Here is a 22,461-nt window from a genome sequence, read left to right as displayed (position 1 = left end):
CAGGAATGAGCCACCATGCCAGATTCTCTAGGCAGTTAGTGGGGGAGGTCAAATATCCTTATTGTCTTCAGCTCGAAATAATCCGCATACCAGAGTGGTGCTTCCTGGGGCAGCTTGCCCTGAGCACCATCATACCTATTCTGAATACCCAGAAGTCAGTTTTCTGCTAAAATGATGGCTTATTTATGCTCCCAGTGCTCTTATTCTGAATCTGACTGAAGTCTTGGGAGGATGCCCACCTAATGCATCCCTGATATTGTAACTGAACTTGCTGGGTTCATCTTTTGGTGATTCTGGAGCCAAAAAGCACAATCAAGGCAGAAGTAGATGAAGAAAGGTTTATTAATTGCACAAGCGATAGAGAACACTGGAGTTCCCTCCCAAAGCATTGTTTCCCAGAACAAGGATTTGGGGAGTCCTTTTATTGTTAGGTCACAGTACAGGTCATGAATATTCGGTTAAGGAAAAGGCAGGAGATCCCGAGTTATTTCCTAACAGTCACGTTCCTTTAAGTCTCATTGGTAGAATGTACACATGCTACTACATACATCGTATGATCCAGAAATGGCTGCTCGGTCTCTCCCAGAGGACAATAAATATGTGAATAAAATTATAATGGGGACAGTTCACTTCAGTTCACTAAGAGCAGTTTGAGGCAGCTAGATCTGGCTTCAGCTAGCTTGCTTGTGGGATCCTTCAGTGGTTGGGCTCTTCCTGAAACTTTACCTCTGCAAACACTCAACAGATGATGTTAGCTTTTATCAGATCCTGGATACACCTTTCTATGCTTAGTTCCCTGGTCACAGTGTCTGTGACTGTGTACCTATTTTTCAAAACAAAGATCAAAAGGGAGAGACTAATTATTGCCTATGGTGAGGCGACTTTCATTTGTGTGTGTTTGTAAAGAGGGATCACAGTTCCAGGAGTCGCCTCCCAACACTACCTTTCAATGCAAATGTCCCTGCAGGGGACGAGTTCTGGCTGGCCTTCTGCTCAGACACCTGAACTCAGGGGGCTGTCACTCAGACACAAGAGGACGAGTCTTTTGAACTGTCCAATCAGAGGCGGCGCCGGGGCAGGTGGGTGGGGCGAAGCTCCCCAGCCGCCCCGGAAGTTGCTGCTGTCTCCAGCCACGCTGCGGGTCGCGTCTCCCCGCCGTTAAAGGCTCTGCGTGGCTCTGCCGCCTATTCTGTCGGGTTGTGACCTTACCGACCGCGGGACTCATAGGAAGGAGCTTAGGGGACCCAGTAAATGTAGGAATGGTGAGTGTGCGGCCCCGGGTGAGGAGACGGGGAGGAGGGGCTGGGCGGAACCGGCCGTGGGGGGACCGGCCTCCCCGCGGTCGCCTCCGAGTCTGCGGACCCTAGTCCGCGGGGGCGCCGCTCGGACCTCAGGCCCCTCCGGCCGCAGCGTGGGGGCCGGGCCGGCAGCCGGGACCCCAGGCGTCCTGTGGTCACTGCGCGCGGCGACTTCGGCCCGGAGCCTCTCTGGGCAGCTCTGCGCCCGCAGCCCCGCGTGTCCCCAGATGGTGCGGTGACCGCGGGGAGGGTCATCAGGGACAGTCGTGACTCGGTCTCCGGGGCTCCTGCGTGGGAGGAGCTGTGGTCTGTGGGGTCCCCAGTCCTTGTTTCTCCTCAGGTGGCACTCATGTTCTGAATTTTCCATGTATTTGGGGAACAGGGTCTCAAATCCACGACATTGTCCCCCCAGTCTAGGTCTTCCTAGGGCTGGCCACAAACGCCTAAATTTCCAAAATCTCGCCACATTCTCTATTGCCAACTTCCTGCTTCCGATTCACAGCATTGTTATCAACTGTTTGGATTGAAACAGATTCAGTATTTTAGCTGTTTATCATTTTCTCAAAGTCAATGGGTGGCTGTTTGTAAAAGATTGATTTTGTGTGTGTGGATACGACATGAAACAATATAAAATATTTCCAAAGAGGAAAGAAAGAAGGGAATTTCAGGAGAAATAAAATATTCCAGTTTTACGTTGCATGTATAGGAAATTCTTATTTCACTTTTTTCCTCCCATCATGGGTGGTAATATTCTGAGGTCTGTTCTTTTATTTTGGGTGATTTCAAATAGATTTCCTTGGCTTATACTAACGCATTTGAAGTGTTCAAGTAGGATTAATAGTTTATAAAATAATTTCCTGTCATGGAAATAAAACTATGTCAACATCATTTTTCCCCCACGATGCAATACATTCTTCTGGGGTTTCTTATTGTGCCAGCAAAATGCCATACAATTTTCTTCCCTTATTTCCACATAAAGACTGGTTTGAATGTTTTAGCTGGATTAATACAACACTGGGTTTGTGTCATGTAAAATATCAATAGTGGTCCAAAAGTCTCCAGTGGGAGCAGAGGCCTGAGGGCAGTGGATCTAAGCTAAGGACCCTTGGGCCTGCACAGGGAAGGACTTGAAGGCCCACTTGTTCTTCCTGGGGAGCCTCCCCCTGCAGGTGTCCTACTGCTCACACCCCCCATGGAAGGAGCCTCTATACTGAGAGGAGCTGCAGAGCCCTGGAAAGCTGGGGCTGCACGTGTTCATGGGGGTGGGGAGGTGATGCCCTTTCTGAGGTTTTAACTGTGGTTTCCTTGGGCCTGTTTCTAGACATAAGTTGGAGTTTTGCATCCACAGTGTAGGTGCACTCAGAGTGTAACTTGTTCACAGTGTAACTCAACTTTGAAAGTCCGAGTTCTGCATCCTGGAGTAGGGCTCATTAATTTGGGAGTTGATTTGTGTCAGAACTTGAATCTGAGTCCAGCTGAGTTTTCCTCATTGTGAGAAGGGAAGCCTGAGAGAGGGAGCATTTGCATTATTCCCTGGGGAGAGGAGGGTGTGTGGAGCTCCCAGAGTTCACTCCTGTGGCTGCTCAGGTGCCCTACCCCCCTTCACCAGGGACTGACCCACCCCGGGGGTTCTGTCTCAACCGGCAGTGTTTGGACCCTAAATTTTGGGCATGTGGTGAACTTTCTGAGTGTGGGTTTTCCTTCTGAACTCTGGGCAAGCAGGCTTCTTCTGTGAGCTGATTCATAATATTTGTGTTTCTGTTCTTAGATTTCTTTATCAATTGAAGATTGTAGTCCTTTGATTCTAGTTTCCATTAGCACTTGGGGTTTTAAGATGTAAGTTAATATGATGTGAGACAAAAAAATTGTTCAACCAATAGAAGTTTTTGTTCTGTTTAGACAAGAGAACCTCAAGGTGTGAGATGGGTGTACTAAGTTCTCACATGCGTTTTCTAATTTTAGGTCAGTTTTTCTGTCCGTGTCGCTAGAGAACTTTGACATTTAAAAGGCCTTAGTATTCCTAAGGAAAATAAATTCCTATTTTAATGGATGTGAGGAAAAAGCACTTGAATTTCTATTTTCAGTGATATGAGGAAACAGATCAAAGCTTATGTAAATCTTTGGAATTCCTAGTTTATTGCAGGGCTTCATTGCAAACCCCTAATGTCTTATGATACATTACTCCTTCCTGAAAATATCCCCAGTGTGCAGTCCAGTGGAGGGACAAAGTATCATGCCCCTTGCCCTTTTTGTTAGAAAGGGATTGGTAAATTTTGTATTGTCTGCAGTTTTGTATCCATTAGTGTTTAAAGGATTATATCTTGGAGTAGTCTCCTAGTAGAAATGTTAAAATTAATTTTATAAAGCGGAAGTTAAATAAAAATAATGACCGAGCATAAGAAAAAATAGTGTATATAAATTTCTCTCCTTATTTTAAGTAAATAATGCATGGGAAGGTTTAAAAAATTTTTGAGAGGAAACTAACTTAAGAAGACTCCCTGCCTGCGCGTCCTGCCCCACTCCTCTGCTCTCACTCCAGCCCCCCTCAAATGACCAGTTTTGATCACTGCTTCATCATCCTGTTAGTGTTTATGTAAAAACAAGCCAGTGTGAATGCCTATTTTTCTCACCCATGTTTGTTCTTGTAGTGAGTGTCCAGGGTCCACATATTTGGTGTTTGGCTTCTGAACACTTAAGCCTCACCCCTCCCTTTCCCCTAGGCCTTCTTGTCTGGACGGGCTGATGAGAAAGCCTGGAGGCTCCTGCACTGTGAGCTGCTGCTTGCTGGGCAGCTCCTCCTGTGAGCTGTGCTGCCCTGTGTGCACTGTTCACCCACCACGCCTGGGTTCTCTGTACACAGGACTCCAAGTTGACAGTTTTGATAATTCCTTGTCCTTTGGAAGCAGGGGTATGAGAATGGGGCCATCCTTATTGTGGTCTTGTGTCCTATGTCTGGGGCAGAATCTGTGTGTTTACAGCGAAGGTGAGACTGAGGCTGGGGTCGCCTTGACATTAGGGGATGTCTGGGGTTATGAGGATGATTATACTCTGTGAATGAGGTAAACCCATTAGATGGCCACTCCTTGAAGAGCAGTTATTTCAGAGAGAAAGAAGAACACAGGAAAATGCCGCCAGTAGGTGTTGAGATTGCAGAGGGCTCTCCAGGACCCCTGAGTAACTGCTGCTGCTGCCCCTGTGTCTATTGCAACAAAGATCCTGACCCTCTGGGTTATAGCGGACAGCACACACAGTCTGAGTTTGGCCCAGCCAAGGGGTTAGTTCAAACCCAACTTAAGCCCGGGTTCCTTAAACTCTGTAAAGCAACCATTTGTCATGGAGGAGGCCTCTAACCCTGACGGCAGTGATTTGAGGCTCTCTGGAGGAGGGCCTTAAGATGTCCATAGGCTTCTGATGCAAGAACCTGCCCTGGTCCCCACACTATATGCTGTTAGAGCTGCTATTATCATCTCATACTGAGATCTCTTGAAAATAGAGTCTCTGAGAAGCACTGAGCATGTGACGCTCTACCAAGGCACCTGTTATGCCTTAGTGCTGGAAACAGCACCCTGCCAGCTCAGCCTACCTACTGACACTAGTGATATGAAGGAACCTAACCTTGGCCCTGAACTTATGCCACCTGCAGGAGGGGCGTGACCTTTCTTCAGTTCATTGAATGATGCTATGGTAATGAAGGAAGTCACCCCTCTCCCAGACACCTTGGTTCCCTGGGGAGTTCCTTGGGATTAACTGAATGCATAGCTCTGGAGCGTGCATAGCCTTTAATGACAATACACATTCATACATGATGGAGCTCAGTGCAGAGTTGCTGCTCTTCATCTCTTAATTAGGACATCCCTGATGAAGAACCAAACCCAAGTGTCACCAGAGCTACCAAACATCAGGCAGTCATCTTACCACTGACCAAAAAATTGGGCTGTTCTGCATATTTTCACAAACACTTAAATTATGGTCTAAGAAATGTCCCTTTGTGGTAAAAGAACTCTGGGAATCTCTTGACTCAGAGATAATAAAAATAGAAATCAAGGTAACCCTTGTCTGTACATTACTAGGTCTACAATACAGGGACTCACCAGGACACTCGTTATCCACCTTGGAGTTGTGACACTACTGAGAGTGACCATGGCACCTCTCAGAGTATACAGTGCCCTGCTCTCCAACAAGGCATTCAGTAGAAGTTTCACCTCCGTTGTGGGTCTCAGGCTCATAGAGCACCATACTGGCTTATTGAAATCAGTTGAATGAGAGATGTCCTGTTTCAGTCATCAGGGGCAAATTGTAATGAGTCTGTCTTCATCTTTTTTTTTTTTTTGAAAGACTCCAGTTTTTTTTGAACTGTTCCAGGTTTACAGAAAAATTGATCAAAATTCACAGTTTCCACATAATCCCTCTCTCTGCATCCACAGTTTGCACTATTTTTCACTTTTTGTATTACTGTGATACATTTGTTACAATTTCCAACCCATATTGATGCGTGGCCGTGCACAGTGTACGTTAGCATTGACTCTTTGTGCTATATAATGTATGAGTTTGGTAAATGTATAACATGGATCCATCATTTGTGTATCATAGAGTGTGGTTTCACTTCCCTAAAAATCCTCTGTGCTCCACATATTGATTCATCCCTCCCTCCATCCCACAAGTTCTTCACAACCAAAGGTCTTCCTACTGGCTCATGCTGTTGTCTTTTCCAAAATGTCATATACTTGGAATCATACACTATATAGCCTTGTCACATTGGCTTCTTTCCTTTAGACATATCTTTTTAAGGTTCCTCTGTGTTTTCATGGCTTGATACCTCATTTCTTTTTATCACTGAACAGTGTTTCATTGTATGGATACACCACTGATTGTTTATCTATTCAACACTTGAAGGACATCCTGTTTAAAACTCTGTCTTCCCAATTATGAATAAAGCGCCTGTAAACATTCATGTGTAGCTTTTGTGTGAACATAAGGTTTCAACTGATTTGGAAAAATACCAGGGAGCCTTAATGCTGGTTCTTACTCTATTTAGCAACAGTGTATTTTGTTTAGAAAGAAACTTCCTGTCTTCCATTGTAGGTGTACCAAATTCTATTTCCACCATCAATGAATGAGGATTACCTGTAGCTTCACATCTTCACCAATAGTTGGTGTTCTGAGTGTTTTGCATTTTACCCATTTAATAAGTGTTTAATGATACCTCGTTGTTTTATTGGCAACTTTCTAATGATATTTAATGTGGAGCGTGTTTTTATATTGTTTATTTCCCATCTATATATCTTCTTCAGTGAGATGTCTGTTCAGATCTTTTGCCTACTCTCTAATTGGGTTCTTTGTCTTCTGACTGTTGAGTTTTAAGAGTTCTTTGGATATTTCTAATAACACTCGTTTACCAGACAAGCATTTTATAAAGATTTTCCCTTATTCTGTAAATTATGTTTTTATTCTCTTAACACTTTCTCAGAACAGGCGTTTTTCATTTTACTGAAGTAAATTTTTTGTGTTTTATTTTTTCGTGGAACTTGGTGTTTGGTTTCGTATCTAAAAATTCATCTCCAAACCTAAAGTCATCTAGATTGTTCTCTCTTATCTTCTAGGAGTTTATTCCTTTGGCATTTTACATTTAGGTCTGTGAAGTGTTTTGACTTAATTTTTGTGAAATGTGTATGGCCTGTGTCTACATTCATTGTGTTTCTGTGTATTTGTATGTAGTTATCCATTATTTCCACCACTATTTGTTTAAAAGACTTTCTTTTTCGTTTGCGTTGCCTTTTCTTCCTTGTGAAACATTACTTGAGTATATTTTTGTGGGTCTATAAGGAAAGCAATTGACTCACATATCCTTCAGCCTTGCTATACTCTCTTATTAATTCTAGGAGTTATTTCTGTTGTGAATTCTTTCAGATGTTTTACAGAGACAATCATGCCATGTGGAACAAATGTTATGAATTTAGCTAGAGGATTCATAAGGATGTTCCATCTCAAGAAGTGGAACTTTCCCTCTATTACTAGTTTATCACAAATGAATGTTGGATTCTATCAAATCGTTTTGTAATTTCATTTCCCCTTGCTTTCCTTTTTTATATTAGTAATATCTGCCTACCTTGTTTTTTTATCTTGACTAGATTTTTATCAGTCTTGTCTAAGTACCAGCTTTTTTTTGTTTTCATTTTCTCCATTGATTTTCCACAATGACATAGATTTCTTTTCTAATTTTTACGTTTTACTGTGCTTACTTTGGATTTACTTGGCTCTTCCTTTTATTGTTTCCTAAGGTAGATGCTTACTTTAATGATTATAGATCTTTGGTTTTTCCAGTGTATTTGTTCAATGGCATAAATTTCCCTCTAGACACTGCTTTTGCTGCATACAAGAATCTTTTGTATACTGTATTGTCATTTCATTTAGTTCAAAATAATTTTTCATTTCTCTTGAGTCTTCTTCTTTGACCTTAAGTATTCTTTGGAAGTGTATTGTTGAATGTCCACGTATTTGGGGGTTTTCCAAATTTCTGGTCGTTATTGACCTCTCTGTGAATGCCTAGGTGATGTGAGAAGATATTTTGTATGATTTCTGTTCTTTCAAATTTGATAAGATTGTCCTTTTTTTCCCAGAGGTTGTTGAATTCCCCAACTATTGAACTGGATTCCTCTATTTCTCCTTGCCTTATATATTTTACCTCTCTGTTGTTACGCATGTACACATCAAGGATGGCTGTGCCTTCTTGGAGAATAGACACCTTTATCAGTAGGTCATGTCCCTCTCTATCTCTGAAATTTCCTTGGCTTGAAATCTGCATTTTCTATAATTCATAAACCTATGCCAGCTTTCTTTGGATCTCTGCTGGCATCTAATATTTTTCTCCATCCATTTATACTACATCAGTCTGTGTCTTTATATTGAAAGTGGGTTTCTTGTAGACAGAATATAACTCAGTTTGTTTTTTAAGAATCTGATATTACTATATCCTTCAATTTTGTTGAGACCATTGTTGATTAAAGTGGTTTGTGATAGAGCTGGATTAATATATAGCACCTCTTTTACTGTTTTTTTATTTTGCTCTTGTTGTTTGTGTCTTTTTGTCTTCCACGTTTTTTTCCATGTTCTCTGGCTGAAATAGAGCATTTTATCTGATTCTTTTGTTTGCTCTCTCTTAGCATAACAATTACACATTTTTTCAAAAGCTGTTTTAGTGGTTGCCATTGAGCTTTCAGTACACATTTATAACTAACCCACATTTTCTGCCAAATAAACCTATGCCTCTTCACTGTGTGCAAGTACCTCATAATACACTATTTCCAATTTCCCCTCCCTGTGCCTTGTCACATTGCTGTCATTTATTTCATTCATCTTAAGCTTCTCACTACCAAATACATTTTTGATAATATTATTTTGAACAGCTATCAACTGTTATTTTAATTAGAAATATAAAAAATATTTTACCTTCATTTTTTCTTTTTCTAATCCTCTACCTTTATCATTTGCGTTCTTTCTGATAAATTTTTGAACATTTCATTCAAAGTGGGTGCACTCATGACAAATTTCCTCAATTTTTGTCTCAGAAAGTCCTAATTTTTCATTTATTTTTGATGGATAATTTTGTTTGACAGAGACTGTATTCAAAAGTGTATTCTTTGTCATTTTTCAATATGTGCTCTTTGATTTCTCTCTAGTTGAATATGATATTCTTGGGTGTGCATTTTTGAGTTTATCATGTTTACTGTTCTCTGAGTTTGCTGGATGTGCAGTTTGCTGGCTATCGTTAATTTTAGGATATTTTGGTGATTATTACTTCACTTGTTTCCTCTATTACTTTCTATCTTTCTTTTCCTTCAGGTATTCCAAACCTGTGTATTGTAATGCTTCTGTTAAAGAGAGTTGTCCTAGGCTTAATGGATATTGTACTCTGTCTTTTTTGTTCTTTTCGTTTCATAATTATATTTGTTTCATTGTATGGCATTTCTGTCATTTCCCAACATGCTCTTGAACCTGCATTACAGAGAAATATCATGAAATGTGATCACAGTAAAAATGTGTAGATAATTTCCATGTGTTCATGATGCTGTTAAATTGATGAGGAGTGTGCACAGAAAAAGAGTTTTTGATGATCACATCATAGAATATATATTTAGAGATGACAGAATCATGTGTAACTTTCCTAGAAATGGAATGTAGATTCCCCCATGCTGTCAGCCTTACGCATCCTACTCTACACATATTTGTGATGTTTTAGGACTCAGTGGCCATTGAGGATGTGGCTGTGAACTTCACCCCAGAGGAGTGGGCTTTACTGGATCCTTCACAGAAGAAACTCTACAGAGATGTGATGTGGGAAACCTTCAGGAACCTGGCCTCTGTAGGTAAGAATGAGGACATTCCTTCACTTCACCAATTGGAGAACGAGTGTTTCTTGCCCATTAACATTGTTCCAAGATGTAGAATGGGAAAAGGGGAGATGTTGGTAAATAAACTTGAAATGGTCATAGCTCATCGTGGTCTTAGAATCTAAAATTTTTTGTATAATTTCCAATACGTTGGAATCAACTGCCTGGGTCTGCATTTCAGGAAAAACAAGGGAAGATCATGACATTGAAGATCAGTACAAAAGCCAGGGGAGAAGACTAAGGTGAGTCACACTCACAATAGAAAGCAATGTCTTGGGCTGGCCCCGTGGCTTAGCGGTTAAGTGCATGCGCTCCGCTACTGCCTGCCTGGGTTTGGATCCCGGGCGCACACCGACGCACCGCTTCTCCGACCATGCTGAGGCCATGTCCCACATACAGCAGCTAGAAGGATGTGCAGCTGTGACATACAACTATCTACTGGGGCTTTGAGGGAAAAAAAAAGGAGGAAGATTGGCAATAGATGTTAGCTCAGAGCCGGTCTTCCTCAGCAAAAAGAGGAGGATTAGCATGGATGTTAGCTCTGGGCTGATCTTCCTCACAAAAAAAAAAAAAAAAAAGTAATGTCTCACATGAGAATCCTGATATGTTACAAAATTTTAAAAAGAAGCAAACAAAATGAATAACCCTTGCTTCAAATGTAGCTATTCTTAGGGGCCAGCCTCGTGGCATAGTGGTTATGTGCGTGTGCTCCACCACTGGTGGCCCGAGTTCGGAACCCGGGTGCGCACCAACGCACCGCTTGTCAGGCCATGCTGTGGTGGCATCCCACATAAAGTGGAGGAAGATGGGCGTGGATATTAGCTCAGGGCTGATCTTCCTCACAAAAAAAAAAAATTTAGCTAGTCTTAGAAAATTTTGACCAAATATACCTTCTGAAATGTGAGGTACAGGTGCAGCTTTTACAAAATAAATTCACTTGGAAATGGTTCTAATAAATCCTGTATATGAATATCACCATTTGGATAATAGAAAGGGTGAAGTCCTCTTGTGGAGCATTCAGTATATTCAATTTCAGAGAATTCAGACAAGGCAGAAAACCTGAACTTTTCCTATAAATTATAATAAATATAACAAATATAAAGATCATTAATAAAGCAATGATTAATAATGTACTTCTTATGTTTTACAGAAGTCATATGGTGTTGAGACTCTGTGAAAGTGAAGAGGGTAGTCAATGTGGAGAAAACTTCATCCTTATTCCAAATGTTGATCTGAACAAGAAAACTAGTGCAGCAAAACCATGTAAAGATAGAGCATGTGGAAAAGTCTTCATGCGTCATTCATCCATTAATAGGCACGTTACTGGTCACACTGAACACAAACCATATGACTGTGAAAAATATGGGGAGAAGAAATATAAATGTAAGGAATGTGGGAAAGCCTTCATTTTTCCCAGTGCTCTTCAAAGACATGAAAGAACTCATACTGGAGAGAAACCCTATGAATGTAAAAAATGCAGTAAAGCATTGGCTTCATCCAAGTCTCTTCAAATACATGAAAGAAGTCATACTGTAGAGAAACCATATAAATGTAAAAAATGCAATAAAGCATTCACTTCTTCCAGGTCTCTTCAAATGCATGAAAGAACTCATACTGGAGAGAAACCATACAAATGTAAAAAATGCAGTAAAGCATTCATTTATTCCAAGTCTCTTCGAGTACACGAAAGAAATCATACTGGGGAGAAACCCTATCAGTGTAAAGAATGTGGGAAAGCCTTTACAGCTTCCTCAGGCCTTCGATCACACATGATCTGTCACACTGGAGATGGACCTTATAAATGTAAGGAATGTAAGAAAGTATTTGTTTCTCCTAGTGCACTTCGAATACATGAAAGGAGTCACACTGGAGAGAAACCCTATGAATGTAAAAATTGTGGTAAAGCATTCAGTCATCCCAGAAATCTTCGAGTGCATGAAAGATGTCACACTGGAAAGAAACCCTATGAATGTAAGGACTGTGGGAAAGACTTTATTGCTCTCACCGCCCTTCAAGTTCACATGATCACTCACACTGGAGATGGACCTTATAAATGTAAGGAATGTGGGAAAGTTTTCGTTCATCCCAGTTCATTTCAAATACATGAAAGGAGTCATACTGGAGAGAAACCATATGAATGTAAAGAATGCAGCAAAGCGTTCAGTTGTACCAGTTCTCTTCGAGTACATGAAAGAATTCATACAGGAGAGAAACCATATGAATGTAAAAAGTGCAGTAAAGCATTCATTTATTCCAAGTCTCTTCAAGTACACGAAAGAAATCATACTGGGGAGAAACCCTATCAGTGTAAAGAATGTGGGAAAGCCTTTACAGCTCTCTCAGGCCTTCAGTCACACATGATCTGTCACACTGGAGATGGACCTTATAAATGTAAGGAATGTAAGAAAGTATTTGTTTTTCCTGGTGCACTTCGAACGCATGAAAGGAGTCACACTGGAGAGAAACCCTATGAATGTAAAAATTGTGGTAAAGCATTCAGTCATCCCAGAAATCTTCGAATGCATGAAAGATGTCACACTGGAAAGAAACCCTATGAATGTAAGGACTGTGGGAAAGACTTTATTGCTCTCACCACCCTTCAAGTTCACATGATCACTCACACTGGAGATGCACCTTATAAATGTAAGGAATGTGGGAAAGTGTTCATTCATCCCAGTTCATTTCAAATACATGAAAGGAGTCATACTGGAGAGAAACCATATGAATGTAAAGAATGCAGCAAAGCATTCAGTTGTACCAGTTCTCTTCGAGTACATGAAAGAATTCATACAGGAGAGAAACCATATGAATGTAAAAAATGCAGTAAAGCATTCCTTTATTCCAAGTCTCTTCGAGTACACGAAAGAAATCATACTGGGGAGAAACCCTATCAGTGTAAAGAATGTGGGAAAGCCTTTACAGCTCTCTCAGGCCTTCAATCACACATGATCTGTCACACTGGAGATGGACCTTATAAATGTAAGGAATGTAAGAAAGTATTTGTTTCTCCTAGTGCATTTCGAATACATGAAAGGAGTCACACTGGAGAGAAACCCTATGAATGTAAAGAATGTGGCAAAGCATTTAGTTGTACCAGTTCTCTTCGAGTACATGAAAGAATTCATACAGGAGAGAAACCATATGAATGTAAAAAATGCAGTAAAGCATTCATTTCTTCCAGTTCTCTTCAAGTACATGAAAGAATTCATACTGGAAAGTAACCCTTTGAATGTAAGGAATGTGGAAAAGCCTTTAGAGATCCTTCAAGCCTTCAATCACACATGATTGTTCACACTGGAGATGGACTTTACAAATGTAAGGAATGTGAGAAAGCATTCATGTATCCCAGATTACTCCGAAGACATGAAACAAATCACACTGGAGTGAAAACCTATGAATATAAAGAAAATGGGAGGGCCGGCCCTGTGGCTTGGTGGTTAAGTGCGTGCGCTGTGATGCTGGTGGCCCGGGTTCGGATCCCGGGTGCGCATCGAGGCACCACTTCTCCGTTCATCCTGAGGCCGAGTCCCACATACAGCAACTAGAAGGATGTGCAGCTACGACATACAACTACCCACTGGGGCTTTGGGGGGAAAAAATAAAATAAATAAAATCTTTAAAAAAAAAAAAAAGAAAGAAAATGGGAAAGTCTTCAGTTCTCATCAAATTTTCCAAATACATGAAAGAGATCATACTGGATAGAAACCGTATGAATATGCAAAATATAGTAAAGCATTTGTTTTCCCAGTTCTCTCTGAAGAATTGAAAGAACTCGTACTGGAGAGAAACCCTGTGAATAACAGGAAAGTGGGAAAGCTTTTGTTTGTCATGCAAACTTTTGAGGATATGGGAGAATGCACACTAGAAGAAAAACCATGTAAAAGTAATGAACGTGGAAAGACTTCTGTCATCACAGATCTTAATGAAGGCATAAAAAGAGTCCCTTGGTTCCAACATCTTGGATGTGAACAACACAGGAAAGACATCACATGGCTTACACCATTATATGTGTAATTCCCACTAAAAAGAAATACAAATATAAGTCATGAGAAAATTTGATGGGAATTAATGTGTAGGCTGTTCTAGAAAACTTGCAACATGAAAGAGTTGTTATGAAATTTGTAAACCTATTGTGCTTACCAAGGATCTTTCTTAAAGTGTGACATTGGATTGTGGATTTCTATTAAGTACTTTGAGAAATGAAGATTGAGGTGAGATCATTCTGCAAGTCATCCTTGATCAATAGTACATAAGATTACTAAGTAGTGGTTTTTCCTTAAATCAACTGATAATATTTTCTCTTCAATTTTTTTATAGTGTATTCATTTTTCTGTGTTTAGGGACAATTGAGAATGACAGTCTGTATTTGTTGGGATTTTCTTACTGTCTTTGTATTGCAGTTCCCAGATATGCCTAATCCATTGTATATATTGTGCCTTTCTTAGAGAAAGCTCCTTTTCTGGGGCAGTGGGTATAGTAGACTTTTTTTATTTTCTATACTATTAAACAGTTGGAATAAATTTTGATGTATGGCAAGTGTATCAAAGAGTATACTTTCTTGTGAATTATTTTCATGTTAAGCTCTTTGCTCTTTGTCCTTCCTTCTGATTGGTATTTGGTGAAGAGACTTTGAATTATATAGGGTCCTGTGCTAGGGCAACAAAATCGCTAGCTGGACATGTCATGCATGTATTGCATTATGTCAATGAGAGTAATATTAAGAAGTAGATCTTTAAGAATCCATCCCCCTTTTGGTTCCAAGTTGGAATTCACCAATAGCCTCACTTGCATGAGATTTGGAAGGCAGAAGCAAAGAAGACATTAGTTAGATTTTGGAGCTGCCATGCAAGGAGAGAGACAGTTACATAGGAGCTTGGAAGACACCATCTTCCATCACATTTTCTGAATTCTTTGCCTTTCTAGTCTAGAGTATCTTGAATACCACCACCAACTGTTTGATTTCCATTTGCATAGAGATATATTGTCCACTGGTATTTTCACAAATTTCACATCAAAGATCCATTAGAGTTAGGAATTTTCTGTGCAGCCTCTTGTGTCCACCAGAAACCTAATTCACACTTTTGTGGTTGGGAGTGTTCTCTGATTCTCCTCTTCTCTGGATGATATCTGTAGAAGGTCTAATTTCTGTAGGAAACATCTTGTGCTGTTAATAGTGCTAGTGAGCATGTTTTCCTGATTCACCATGACGTCTACAATGGGGCATAGAAAGAACAATGTGGGAGTTTGCGTCTCTGCTACATTGTGCAGCGGCTGCCTTGACCCAGTTCTTCCACGTGAGAATGATCACGTTTCTCATGTCAGGAAGACAGTGAGTGTTTCCTGTTACTTGTAGCTGAACATATTCCCTCAATGTGTTTTCAATAATGTTTGTGTGTCATTAATACTATGTGCATTTCTTGGTGAAATGAGTGCTCCTGTAGTTGTTTCATTGATATATTCTCCCAACTGTTTTCTAAGCCATTGTATGTTAGTAAATATTACTGTGGTTTTCATTTCCTTGGAGGATATATTAAAATCCATTTAAATTATGGATTTTCTGATACACTTTTCAATTTTCTTCATTTAATTATTATATATGGTGAGTCAATTTTATCATGTACATACAGATTCAGGTATGTTTTACTCAGGCAAACTGTATTTTTTATTCTTTTAAAGTTACAATCTGGGCCAGCCCAGTGGCGCAATCGGTTAAGTGCCCGCGCTCTGCTGCTGCGGCCCGGGGTTCGCTGGTTCGGATCCCGGGCACGCACCGATGCACCGCTTGGCAAGCCATGCTGTGGCGGCGTCCCATATAAAGTGGAGGAAGATGGGCACGGATGTTAGCCCAGGGCCAGTCGTCCTCAGCAAAAAGTGAGGAGGACTGGCAGATGTTAGCACAGGGCTGATCTCCTCACACAAAAAAAAATAAAATAAAAAAAAATAAATAAAGTTACAATCTTTGTCATGAAAGTAATTTCTCATTCATTCTTTTTTTTTTTTTAAAGATTTTATTTATTCATTTTTTTCCCCCCAAAGCCCCAGTAGATAGTTGTATGTCATAGGTTCACATCCTTCTAGTTGCTGTACGTGGGACTCGGCCTCGGGTTGGACAGAGAAGTGGTGCCTTGGGGCGTGCCTGGGATCCGAACCTGGGCCGCCAGCATCAGAGCGCGCGCAGTTAACCGCTAAGCCACGGAGCCGGCCCTCTCATTCATTCTTAACCCATAACTTAAAATCATGGTTTTGTCAGTGTCTACTTGCCAGTGACTTGCAGGATTGCACCTCTAGTCAAAGAGAGGGGTGTAATGAAGTCTAGTAAGATTGACCACAGACCATAAAGGACCATGAGGTATAACAGTAACAGGGTGTTCAGAAGGACTTCTTACAAGATTTTGCCGTATGTTAGATGATGTGATTCCTATTCAAGGATTAAGTCATTTTCTGCATTGAATGCCGTGAGGAGGCAGACTCAATTCTACCTTTAGTAAACCTTTTATCTTTGGTAAACCTAATCATTGTTTTTTAGAAGTTGAAAACAATACAGTAGAGCTAAAGTTAATTTGTACGTAGTTCCAGTCAGTCATTTTAGTAAGAAGTAGGGATTATTACTCATTTTTAGGATTTGAGATTTTATCTTTTACCACTTTTACTGTTATGGTTACAAAATACCCTTAGTTTTGTTTTGTCTAACTTTGGTGAAGGAAGTGGGTGTCACTTTTCTCTTCAGCAGGATGAGACTTGTCCTTCCAGTGAATGCAGGCAGCTCCTGGTCCTCTGGAACAGCTTTTGTCTTTCCTACTCATTATCAAAACACTGACGTATTTCCTATGGTGTATTAGACACTGTTTATTATAAAGTACCTCAGTTAAAACATAAAAATTCAGTTCTTAGTGTACTACATATTTTTAATACGTTCTTTATGACTCAACTGAGGCCTTTGGGTTTTGGTAAATTGTGAGACAATACAAACCTAGCAAGGGAGAGAGACAGGACCACTGTGCCAATCAAGCCTTTCTTTCTCAGAGACTATGTTCTTGATGCTAATGTTTCCACATCCCTCCCATGCCATGCACTTTAGAGTCAGTGTACCCAATTCGGCAGAAATAAGGCACAGTAGGATTTGGATATATTGGTGTAAAACAAACAAGTTCTTGCAGTCCTGGTGCTTATATGTTTGTGGGAAAAGAGAGATGAGTAACAAATGGGGAGGGGCCGGCCTGGTGGCGCAAGTGGTTAAGTGCGTGCGCTCTGCTGCGGCTGCCCTGGGTTCGCCGGTTCGGATCCAGGGAGCGCACCGACGCAGCACTTGTCAGGCCATGGTGTGGCAGGGGTCCTATAGAAAGTGGAGGATGATGGGTGTGGATGTTAGCCCAGGGCCAGTCTTCCTCAGTAAAAAGAGGAGGATTGACATTGATGTTAGCTCAGGGCTGATCTTCCTCACAAAAACAAAAACAAAACAACAAATGGGGAACCCTAGTCTTATGAGACGGAAATAAGAGCTTTGAAGAGTTAAAATAATAACATTGAGCTAGTAGGGAGGCTTAAGTGTGTATAGCTGTTTTCTGTGCAGGTAGGAGGGAGTGAGAGTGTCATTATTATTGTTAGAGACTTGAGACTTCCTGTTTGATTTAAGCCACAGATATTTATGGTGTCTTTTTGTGTTTAATATAATTTGAGAGAATTTTTATTTACTTTTAAATATTCAAAACGTTCTAGTCTTTGGCATTTTCATGTTGCTGCTGTACTGACTGAATGTGCAATATATACCCCATTAAACCATGGGGTTCCTCCCATTTAGAGAAACAGTTGCATTCATCTGCACTGCTCTAGCTCATCCTGAGTGTGTTCTATGTGTAGAGTGATATCTATCTGAGTCCACTGTGATCTCCCTGTGGAAACTCCAAAAAGAGCTATGGGTGTTTAGATGCAATCATCCAAGGAATAATTGAGATGTGCTGCAGAGGGAGGGTATCATTTTGAGGAATATCCTAATTGAGTATAAAAGGAGAAATGGAAGGGCCGGCCCCGTGGCTTAGCAGTTAAGTGCGCGCGCTCGGCCACTGGTGGCTTGGGTTCGGATCCCCGGCGCGCACCCACGCGCCGCTTCTCCGGCCACGCTGAGGCCGCGTCCCACATACAGCAACTAGAAGGATGTGCAGCTATGACATACAACTATCTACTGGGGCTTTGGGGGCAAAAAAAAGGAGGAGGATTGGCAATAGATGTTAGCTCAGATCCGGTCTTCCTCAGCAAAAAGAGGAGGATTGTCATGGATGTTAGCTCAGGGCTGATCTTTCTCACACAAAATAAATAAATAAACAAACAAATAAATAAAAGGAGAAATGGAAAATAATCACTGTCTTTTAGTAGGAGTAGCTAGAAGTTTTTAGTTTCAATGATCCACTAAGTCCCGTAGCCCATTTTGCTGTTCCATTTTCATTTCCATATGCTTAGATGTCCAGCTATGTTGTGGAAAAATCGGACAGAAAAGTAACAGCTGTGAGGTTTAATAAAGAGCAAAAGAAATCATTATTCTTCCATTTTTTTAATGATTAACTGATGTACTGGAGGGGAGTTATTAAATGGGCAACGCAAGAGTGTTGTTTTTGATGATTGCACATTTTCCATTTTTTAGTGTCAGGCTTACTATACATTTGTCAAAATTCAGAAGTATACATAAATATTGTATATTTATATAATTAATAGAAAATGAATAACTGAATCACTTTCATATGTTAGGATAACGTTAAACTCTCTTGATCCTTGATTTTTATGCATTCAACACTTCTTTCTAGCACTGTGGGATCCTTAGGAAGAATTGAAGTATTGAAAAGAAGAATGCAGTCCTCAACAGGCCTTTCTTGCAACCCTGTCTTAATTGAGAAAACACCCTCTGGGGTTGCACCTGCCCTGGTCTCCTACTCATAACTAGGAGTGAAGTGAGAGGGCTCCTAGAATCTGTCCGTGAGTTTAAATCAGGTTCTGTGGACAGATCTGTAGAAATAACTGTGATTCTGAAACATAAAGGTGTCTCCTAAGTGGGATCTGCCTGGGAATATCCTCATTCGTACGCATTGGCACCATTTCTTTCTGTTATTATCCATTGACCTTTCCAGCTCTTCATTTCTCAACTCAGGCGTACTCATGCCTGCTTACTTGGAAACATCCTTAGAAATACATGCAGATCCCACTTTGGAAAATTTCCACAAGATAATGCCAGAGGCCTGTGAGCTGAGGTCACGGAAGCAGTGGTAGAACCCATGTCGTGACACATTCTGTCAGCCACGGTGACTAGAAACGTCACGTATTAGCAGATCTGCTTGCTTGTATATTCAACAATGCTTAAACACATTGACTTTTAGCAGAGAAATAAATGGCTCTAGAATTTGTCTAAATAAGTCAATACATGAGTGTCCCGTTACACACACCCGTTTCCCATAGAGGCTTTAGCAGCCTACTATAATGCATCTAAGAGTCTCCAAACCTCCATGGTGGACATAAATTGCCCAAGGCATTCTTGTACCAAAATTATGCTGCTCATCCAGTGCTACACACAATTAGAGAATCCACTGATGGCAACTGACAGAGTATTTTTGTAAAGGGAGGCCCTCCCAGGGCTTGAGTTGATCCTCCACAGCCAGCTTCACATTTTGCCTTGGGTCAGAAATGCAGGACCCATCAGGTTTGCTAATCAAAGGCCTCATTGAAGAGATATAGGTACTTACAGGATAGAGCCAAAAATGGTGCTTCTGGCATATCACACCTACAGGAGGAAGTGTGTTCCCCTCTTCTCTGATTAATGTAATACATTCTGGAGGAGGTCACCTCTGTTTTAGACTCATTGGCCACTTTGGCAGTGACTTGGGAGCATATGAATGACCAGGGAGTTCATATACTTTATGAACAGTGTGCACCACCACACCTGATGGGGTCCACTTCAGAGTTGCTCTGTTCTTTCCCTGGATCAAACAGGCCATCCTTGGTCACAGATTGGATCAGACTGATTAGTCAAACTCCAGGTAATTGTGCTAGCAATAGAGAATTCCCTGGCCAAGAATCGAACTCTTCCTCACATTTTTACAGATCCTTGAACCTTTTCCAATGATCTAGCTGTCTCATCCACCAATAGCAACAACTCGTTACCCAGGGTCACCACTTTGGCATAAAAAACTCTGGGATACCTTGCCTCACAATCCCCAAGTATGAATCAAGGTCACCACTTACTCTGCACATATTAAACCTCAGCCTGCAGAGGCTCATTTCATTGCTCAGGGTGATAAATTCACTTAAATTTCTGAGACACGTACTGACACCTCAGACATGATGGCATTAATCTTGGCCCATGGGCCCCTGTGAAAGGAAACCACTAAGAGGCCTCTAACCTACAAGTCTAGGCAAAATTCCAGGGACTTCCCTCCCTACCGTGGGTAACTTAGTGAGTGACCAATGCATCCGATGTGGAAAAAACATGTCACAGGTAACATAATCCATGCACGTTAAGTCCAGGTGGAGGAAGGGGGTCCCTGCAGCTGATGGCAGATAGACTTTGTAGGGCTCCTCACCCCCTCTGCTGGGCTGCTTGCTACACTCAGACCATGGAAGAACCTTATATACACCAATTGCTCACCCTATCATACATGATCCTCCAGAAGCCAGAATCAAGGACTCACCAAGAAATTCTAGAAATTATTGGTATTATCAACTGTCTCAAAATATAAAACATCGGGCTCTTGAAAAGGTATTTAATGGATCTTGTGCCTCTCTATGACTCAGGCTGCAATGCTCTTATGATGGCCTAATGGCGTACTTAGCCAAAACTTGCATTCTCCTAAATAGATGCTCCTGCTGTTTGAGTTACATTCAATCTCCAGTCTTTGGGGCTTATTATTTTGTTCTCATCATCAGGCTGACTGGCACCTTATAAGTAGAGCCTTTCTATTCTAGACTTTTCTGTCAGAATTGCCACTCCTACAGGTCTTTGATTTATTGTAATCATGCTCCCTAGCCACACTCTTATATCCCACTCCTGGGTCTTCCTCCTAACACCACCCATAGGCGGTGTGCCCTGCATGTCAATATTTCCTTCTGGGCACCTGCCTCCAAGACCCTTTCAGTCCATCCAACATGAATGTACTGTTTTCCTACCATTTGCACTCGTGTGCTCATCGTCCTGGGAGTCACTGGTCCTGACCTAGGCACACATGATGTCATTCAACAAGCACATCCTTACTGCCAATCAAGAAATGTCTAAAACATTCAAAATATGTGTAGCAGACAGCTAATGTTTGAGACATTTTACATGAAAGAAAACTCCATGGCAGCCGTGGTAGTTGATGAGTACTTGGGTTTGGACTATGTATTAACCAGCCAGGGAGAGTTCTGTTCTCCTAAAAGGGCTGCTTGCTGCATGTGGGCAGGCTGCGCTGGCAAGGTGCCACCAATAACACGACAAATGACACAAGAAATGAAACAATAACATTAGTAAAATGTTCTGTCAATGTGGCCACATGCATCAAGATAATATAAACTGAACAGATTTCTGGAACCATACTGACACTTTCTTTCCTGGCTCTCTCCTATACCCTCCAATGACAGGATTCAAAGATATTTTGGAGGCTTTGTGACCCTGATTATAATTTCTTGTCCTTTTCACATGACTTTTCAATTAATATTCAAATTCAAATTCATTTTATGAGATTTGTCATCATTCTGTCAATAAGCCTCAAGAGTGAACTTTAATAAAGACACTGCTCTCATTTTTAATATTTGAGTCTTCATGAGCTTAGATACCTGCTCACCCTGTCTGGCCCACAATGGATAAATAAGTCAGGAAAGTTGACACATGCCCCTTTTCTTTTTGTGCCAATAGTTAAGAGGGTCAAACTTTGAAAACCTTCTCCTCTACCCCTATACATCTTAAAGGTTGAAGCCATTCTCCCTACACAAGCCACCCCAACCCACTTACTCTTGCCCTGCTCTCCTTAGAAGGTACCTGTGAGTAATAAACATTTATATCATCTTGATGCCTGTGGCCACATTGACTTGACATCCAATCCCATTTTAGGTAGGGGGTTAATTCTGCCCCCAAAAGGACAATGATAAAAGAGAAAATAACCAATGGGAAATGTATTCAGGTGAAAGAATTTGTATAAGAGGAGGAAAAGAAATCAAAATACAGAGATTTCAGTATGATAATGTTTTTAGATGCGTTAGTCACAAAAGAAAAACTTTGAAACCACCCACATGAACTCTAGCAGTAGAATTAACAAGTGAAAATGGAATAGTCTCACAAGGGAAAATACAGCAAGAGAAGTGACTGGATGGTTTCTGTTCAGATATGTAAAGAGCTCTGAGTGATCATCTCATCTTCACAACAAGAGAAAACTGAACAATCTGCAAAGCAACCCCTCTTCTTAGATCCAAGAGAGATGAGATTACACGGCAAACCAACGCTCCCAAAATGAGAGATAGGCCAATATAGAGAATAACCGCTTACATGAAGGAGAAAGAACTGGAGGCAGCAGCCTCTAGGAACACGTAAACTGTTAACAGTGAATTTGCTGGAGACACAGATTAGACTAGCTTGAGTTAAAAGCTTTAGGGAGTCCAGTCTTAGTGAACCCCCATAATTTATGTATTTTTCCACCAGGAGCCCTAGGAAGTTTTCCCTGTGAAAACTGGAAAAAATTGTCTCATGCTTCATGCAGGAAATGGGGGGAAAACTTGATACACACACAAAACATTCTGTGCTCTGTAACTTAGGCCATTTCTCAAAG

The 22,461-nt window shown here is 41.0% G+C and overlaps 1 protein-coding gene across 1 annotated transcript; it reads left to right on the top strand.

Moving 5' to 3' along the window:
* Window positions 1-1,131: 1,131 nt before the first annotated feature.
* LOC147912120 (uncharacterized) lies at window positions 1,132-14,221 on the top strand. Its single transcript, XM_087425967.1, has 4 exons — window positions 1,132-1,262; window positions 9,535-9,661; window positions 9,867-9,927; window positions 10,836-14,221. The coding sequence occupies exons 1-4, from the start codon at window positions 1,260-1,262 to the stop codon at window positions 12,904-12,906; spliced, it is 2,262 nt and encodes a 753-aa protein (XP_087282093.1). The 5' UTR covers window positions 1,132-1,259; the 3' UTR covers window positions 12,907-14,221.
* Window positions 14,222-22,461: the final 8,240 nt, after the last annotated feature.

This window comes from Ceratotherium simum, chromosome 39 (genome assembly GCF_057802395.1).
Source record: "Ceratotherium simum simum isolate JZ-2026a chromosome 39, ASM5780239v1, whole genome shotgun sequence".
NCBI lineage: Eukaryota > Metazoa > Chordata > Mammalia > Perissodactyla > Rhinocerotidae > Ceratotherium > Ceratotherium simum.
Note: the sequence above shows the minus strand (reverse complement) of the source record. Positions and strands in the feature narration are given on the sequence as shown.

Coding starts and splice junctions, on each gene's coding strand:
- LOC147912120 (XM_087425967.1), top strand. Junction 9,662..9,866: donor CAGGAACCTGGCCTCTGTAG/GTAAGAATGAGG, acceptor TCTGCATTTCAG/GAAAAACAAGGGAAGATCAT. Junction 9,928..10,835: donor AGCCAGGGGAGAAGACTAAG/GTGAGTCACACT, acceptor TATGTTTTACAG/AAGTCATATGGTGTTGAGAC.